The 6,976-nt window shown below is 38.6% G+C and overlaps 1 protein-coding gene across 1 annotated transcript; it reads left to right on the top strand.

The window, feature by feature from the left end:
* The first annotated feature begins 1,632 nt into the window (after positions 1–1,632).
* Positions 1,633–6,760, top strand: LOC119784818 (relaxin-3 receptor 1-like). The gene is made up of 2 exons (XM_038287059.1): positions 1,633–1,697; positions 2,554–6,760. Exon 2 carries the CDS (start codon positions 2,690–2,692, stop codon positions 3,899–3,901), a length of 1,212 nt encoding a protein of 403 aa, XP_038142987.1. The 5' UTR covers positions 1,633–1,697; positions 2,554–2,689; the 3' UTR covers positions 3,902–6,760.
* The last annotated feature ends 216 nt before the right edge of the window (positions 6,761–6,976 follow it).

The raw sequence follows: 6,976 nt of genomic DNA, 5'->3' as shown, positions 1-6,976 counted from the left end.
GCTCAGCATCGGTAGCCCTTCATATTACTCAGTACCTATGAAGTAGCTCCAAGCCTTAAAAAGGTTTGTGACCCCTGGTTTAGCATTTTCTGCATCATGGTAATGTGAAACAGCTTCTGTTGTTGAAATTTGATTGCAAAGTTCAAGCAAAAAAATCAACTGAGACACTTGGATATGGGTTGAATAGGAAGATAACCAACCAATTTGAGGGTGACCTTCCTGGCAGCTGTATGCACACATAGCCCTGCCAACAGCGTCAGAGACGGGAGGATTTGTGGTTCTTTTATAAATATTACCCTTGTCAAGTTTGTCTTTCTGCATGTGATAATATATGACATTTATTATTTCAATTATTTTATTCACTTCCTTTTTTTAAAATATCACGTCTGTCATAATAAAAGCTTCTGAATGGTACTGTTTGAACTGCACCTGCTGGGTCCATGTTTTTTCATCAATAATAAAAACAAATGAATTGTCATACATCTGTCGTCCCTTAGTAGGTCAAACACAACAGAAACAGTTAACACATGCATACACTAAAGAGATTAATTACACAGCAGGTAAAAGAAGAAGAGATAAAAAGTTTGGTGCTTATTTCATTTTTCCTGTTCCGTTGCACTCCTATTCTAAACTAAAACTTTCCCTGTCTGAGATTGATAAAGCTACAGCTTATCTGTGGCAATTTTCCAACATCGCTACATGCTGGGGTATATGACAGGAGGAGAGAGATGTGTAAGTCAATGACTAGATGCCATCTGCTGGGTATCCTTAGATAGAACACTTTTTAATCAGTCTGTCTGTATGATCTGAACTGACTGTAAAAAGCCATGACATGACATGTGTGGTAAATTGGCCCTGCATAAATAAACTGATTAGATTTGATCTTATCTTATCTTGTGTATACATAAAGGTGCACTGCATAACAAAGTAACTAGTAAAGAGAATTGCGTATCTAGCAGTACAGCAGGCATGTAAATACATACAGTGCGTGTACATATTTGCGACAGGATATCAGTCTAGCAGTGAACAAAAGAGGTAACACCTCCCTCCTCTTTCATTTCCAACCTTTATTTGGGACCGTAGTTTATGAACAAAAACACTTGAGTTTAGGTTTCAGGGAAACAGACAATTTGACTTAAAAAAATCTTAGAGATATCAACCTGTATTCTTAGATTTTTTTTCAAAACTTCCTTCTGATAATATTGTTACACATTTCTCTATTTGTTAAGTTTCTGTTTCTTTACCTAATTAGTGAAACAGATTAGTGCTTACTAAAGCTTAATCTTTGATTCTATCACAAATCCTATCCAATCTAGCTACTTAATCCTAATTGAATTGTCAATTTGTTTATTCTAAGAACCGATCCACTATATATTTCTATTATACATTCCTCTAATTCCTTTCTATATGCCGTTAGGGCTATCTGACAAAGGGAATTTATCCTTTAGATGGATTTTTGATAGCTTTTTAGTCATTTATTTAACAACACTTATATGATTGTTGATACTTTAATAATAGCAGGCTGCTACAGTTAATGATCAACCATTTATGGGTTTCCTATCGTTTGCACAGAAGGCGGAGCCTGAAACAAAGGTTAGGGACAATGAACCATGCTGTTGTTTTTCCTCTGTACTTCAGCAGAGCTCACAGCAATGAAAATAAGCCTAGTTCCAGGTTTTTCATCAATAATCGTTCAGGTAAGATTTGTTTTTTGTTTTTTTTTTAGAAAATATGAACGCATACTACAGTACAAGGAGTTTTAAAGTTTGTCCTTATGAAGTGGTTCAGATAATAGTAATTAATTTGCTCAATTTCCAGTCAAGAGGTTCGAAATAAATTGAAACTTAAACTGATTCTACACTTCAATAGAAAAATAGAAAAGGGTTAACATTTATGCGACAGGTTTATGGCTTTTTTTAAGTAGCCTCTATATTTAATGATTTATGATTTATCTAAAAATGAGGGAAACTGACAAAATCAACATGACACTTGTGGATTATATCAAATAGATGACATTAGAGGGTTGAATATAAATTTGCAAGTAAATTCGGCTGTTACATCTTAGTGTATTAAAAGGAAAATGGCAATGTGGTGTTAATCATAACGTTAATAAGTTAGGGTCTTCTCACAAAAATGAGTACTGGTTTTTTCACAAAAATGAGTACTGGTATATCTGATTCATCTTGCAAAAAAAACCAGCTGGGTTAATTGGCAGCTCGTGTCCTGTTCATATAATATGATTAGTTAGAAGTCAAACCTAATGACTAGTTACTGTAGGATGGATGTTTGCATGGTAAGTGCATTGTTTTCTAGGCAAGCAAAGTTTAAAACAGCGATCCTGTACAAATCTTTAAATGTTCTCTTCTGTCAAAAAATGAAATCAGCAAAAAGGATTTAAGCAAAAATCTAGATATTTTCTTAATGTCTCAGGAGCATGATTTGACCCTGTGGCTGACACTTCAGCATAATTCATTTATCTGACCAAGTAATTCAGTTGTGTCCTCGTAAACTGCTGTGTCAATGATGTAATTATAATTTCTTCTTCCCCTGCAGGGGCAGATGATTTTCATCTGATAAACACACATCCGGAACTCACAGATCTGATTTCCTCAAAATCAGCAAGTAGAAGCACCTTAGCTTTTGAAGAACAAGTTTAACCTCAACTAAGTGAGTTTTTCATTTTGAGAAGATGTCTGATCTTGATTTAAAGAGGATCGAGATCTTCTTCAACCTCCTGAATGGTTGCAGTGTGGGTGCAGTTTGCAACAACTCTCTGCTGTCCTTTCACAACTTAAATGAAAGTAGACTGGACAGTCCGGATGATGGGGCGCCTTGGCTGACAGTATTCATCTCTGTGGTTTACTTTATTGTGGCTACAGCTGGAGTTTTAGGCAACTTGCTGGTCATGTTTCTACTTTATTCCACTCACACAATCACCACAGGGACCATCAACTTCTTTGTTTTCAACCTCGCCTTAGCCGACCTGCTTTTTTCTCTTGCTTTACCATTTTGGGCAGTTGACATTGCACTGGACTACAGCTGGCCTTTTGGCTTGGCCACCTGCAAAGCTGTGTCCTTACTGACCGGACTGAACGTATTTGCCAGTTGTTTTTTTCTGACAGCTATGAGTCTGACTCGCTACTGCTATGTGGCCACGGCTCTCAAACCTGGATCCTCCCTGTGCAACAGATCTTGTACTTTCCCAGTGACAACAGCTATCATCTGGGTGGGAGCGCTCATTGTGGCCATGCCCCGGGCTGTGTTTGCAGATGTCAGGCGTGTGGGCAGTGGCAATGACTCTGCATGCTTGCTCCGTTTCCCTGAAGGCACTGCCTGGCTTGGAATTAATCAACTGATGAGAGTAGTTCTTGGATTTCTGCTACCCTACACCATCATCACCCTCTCCTACTTGCTCCTGGTCCGATTCCTCTGCCGGCATAAACTTAAAGGCAGCAGCAGCACTCGGCGAAAAGCTGATATCTCAAAGTCTGTGGCTGTGGTGGTTATGTCCTTTTGTGCCTGCTGGTTTCCCTACAACGTCCTCACTCTCTGGAGCATTCTGATACAGCTTGACATCATTGATATTAGCAAATCCTACTACTCAGCTCAGACATACTTCTTCCCTCTGGCCAATTGTTTGGCTTTCACCAGCAGCTGTTTCAACCCTGTCATCTACTGCCTGGTCAGGAAGGAATACCGCACAGCTTTGCGTAATATTTTCTTCAAGCTGAGTCTTGCCATTATGTCCAAGATGCCCTATGCGCTTAACTCTGAGGAGGTTTTGGGGCAAGGTGGTCAGCTTGGAATTCCTCTTAGCAACGTCTACAGCCAGACATGCCAAACTGATTCAAAGGGCTACGCACCTCTCACAGCACTTCCAGCTGGAACATCACCGCTGTAAAACCTCAACAGAGGTTCTTTATAAAATACCTGCATCAAACAGTAAGAGGAGATAGTTCTGAGTTCGTTATGGGTATGAGTAGATAGTTTATTACTCTTACTAGCAGCAGTTTCACACCACCTCAAACATCCTGCAGTTTTATGATCTCTGAAAGCTGTAGGTTACTCACCACTCATAAAGTCTAAGATAGTTTTCAGGCACAAAATTGGTTGATCTTTAAAAAAAAAAACATGTTGCTTCTGCCTTTGATTTAGTTATTGTTCAGAGATAAATTAATACAAATTTTAATTTCTGAGATTAGTTAATAAGGCCACTGAGCAGACAAATACATACATGTTACTGATTTCGGTCACGAAACCAAAATACAGCAAAACTTTCGTGTGATATCTGTGTTATTCCCGGGTATCACAAAGCGGAAACTTAAAGTAATTATGTCCAACCATGTAAAGCCCCTGCATAGATTTTCATTATAGAATAGTTATTGTCTGTTACCTTTTCATTGTGTTAATTCTGTCCTAAGCACATTGCCGCTATTTTGCAATGAGAAAAAAGCACATAATTGTGGCATTGAAGCTTAAACAGCTCTTCTTGCTTTCCAAGTAAGAAATACACTGTAAATGAATATGCTACTAAAAAAACAAAGGAAACACATTAACAACAATATAAGTGCAAATACATCAAACCTCAGTGAAATCAAACTGTCGACTTAGGAAGCAACACTGATTGACTATCAACTTCACATGATGTTGTGCCAGAAGAATCAAAAAAAGATGGAAATTTTGGGCAATTGGCAAAACACACCCAATAAAGAAGTGGTTCCGCAGGTGGGGACCACAGACTACTTCTCTGTACCAATGCTTTCTAGCTGATATTTTGGTGAGTTTTGAATGTTGGTGGTGCTATTATACTCATGGTAGCATGAGATGGACTCTACAACCCACACAAGTAGCTCAGGTAGTGTAGCACATCCAGGGTGACACATCAAAGTGAGCTGTGGCAAGAAGGTTTGCTGTGTCTATCAGTGTAGTATCCAGAGGTCGAGCACTACCAGGAGACAGCCCAGTAAACCATCAGACATGGAGGAGGCCATAGCAGGGCAACAGCACAGCAGTAGGACCGTTACCTCAGACATTGTGCAAGGAGCAACAGGAGGAGCACTAACGGAACCCTACAAAATGAACTCCAGCAGGCAACAAATGTGCAACGGTCTGCACAAAAGGTTGAAAACCAACTCCAGGAGGATGGTGTTAGGGTCCAACGTCCACAGATGGGGGTTGTGCTCACAGCCTGACACCGTGAAGGATTCTTGGCATTTGCCAAAACCACCAGGATTGGAAAATTTGCAACTGGCGCTCTGTGCTCTTCACAGATGTAAACAGGTTCACATTGAGCACATGTGACAGACGTGACAGACTGTAGAGCAATCTGCTGCATGCAGCATTCTTCAGCATGACCGGTTTGGCAGTGCGTCAGAAATGGTGGGGTGGAATTTCTTTGGAAGACCGCACAGCCCTTTATATACTCACCAGAGGTATCGTGACTACCATTAGGTATCGAGATGAGACCTTTAGACCACTTGTGGGATCATATGCTGGTGTGGTTGGCCCTTGGTTTCTCCTAATGCAGGATAATGGTGTACCTCTTGTAGCTGGAGTGTGGTCAGCAGTTCCTCTAAGATGAAAGCATTGAAGCCATGGATTGGTCTGCTTGGTTCCCCAGACCTGTATCTGACTGAGCACATCTGGGACATCATGTCTCGATCCATCCACCAACGTCACGTTTCACCACAGACTGTCCAGGAGTTGGCGGATGCTTTAGGAGATCCTTAAGGGGACCATGCTAACCAATAAAAACAATGCTTTGCTGTATTTAATGTATTAAAACACCCATTTAACTGTTTGTGGTACTACATTAGTAAGCTAAAAACAAATAGAAAATAAAACTCAATATGGGATACAGTTAGGCTGTTTGAACTTGAAATTCACAGTATTAACACAAAACCCAATACTATATTTGTACAGAAAGTGATACAAATAAAACCACAAAAAGCCAGTGGAATTGTAATAGGTGTTGTATAACCTATGACATGCTAATGAGTGACAATGTAATACGCCACAGGAGTAAAGAAGAGAGAAGAGCAGGGTGTTAATAATTGCAGGAAAGAGGGAAAAACGTGATTGTGTGGAGTGCCTTACTTCAGTCCACACAAACACTAAGGGGGATCAAAATGTTTTGCTGTGCAATCCACAGTGAGTGGAATAGCTACTGAAAATCAACAGCAGCTACAGCTACTCAGATAGCTCAAACAGGATTTTTATAATAAACAACTCTTGAATCCTGTGTAAATCACTAACAACAAACTGCAGTTGTTTTACAGATCCTACAAGATATTTAGCTATCCTTTCGATTTTTTTTCTAAAAAGAAAAATATCTAGATATGGACATCACAAAATAGCTTAGGCAGATGAATACAACCCCAGAATTATGTATCATACATTTTCCTCTAATGATAATTCCATTCTATATGAGAAGGTTGATTCTAGACCAGCAATTAAGCTTGTGTTGTTCTGCATAAAAAGATCTAGTATTTAGCATCTAAAAAAGTTGCATTTGCTAATAAATTACCTTCAGAGATTTTGCCCATTTACTCCAGTTCTTTCTGTTCTTCTTCTTTATTCATTGCATGGAAAAGAATAAATGACATACAGCAATTATCTTAACTTTTGTGAAAAGCATTACTATCGCCTTTAGTAGTTAACTTCTGGTTAAACTGTGGTTGTCCTATTTTTATGTGTTATGTAAAAAATTATTTTTTATTTTGTTGCATGGAAATCCAAAAATAAACCTTGTAAAACTCTTGTTATGTGTTTCTTCTTTATATTTTGAGCCATTAACTTTTAATCCTGGTAACAAAAAACTATTCAAATGTTATCCTGGAAAATAATAATACTTACATTGCAAAATGGCAGAGCTAAATAAAATATTAATTACTGAACTTTATGTTTAGTCTGGTAATAAGTCCCCTTGAGTTTCATACCGAGACTTATTTTCAAACAAATATTGTAGAAAGATTCT

Source organism: Cyprinodon tularosa, unplaced genomic scaffold (genome assembly GCF_016077235.1).
Source record: "Cyprinodon tularosa strain WSP-4 unplaced genomic scaffold, ASM1607723v1 ctg234, whole genome shotgun sequence".
NCBI classification, from domain to species: Eukaryota; Metazoa; Chordata; class Actinopteri; order Cyprinodontiformes; family Cyprinodontidae; genus Cyprinodon; species Cyprinodon tularosa.
Note: the sequence above shows the minus strand (reverse complement) of the source record. Positions and strands in the feature narration are given on the sequence as shown.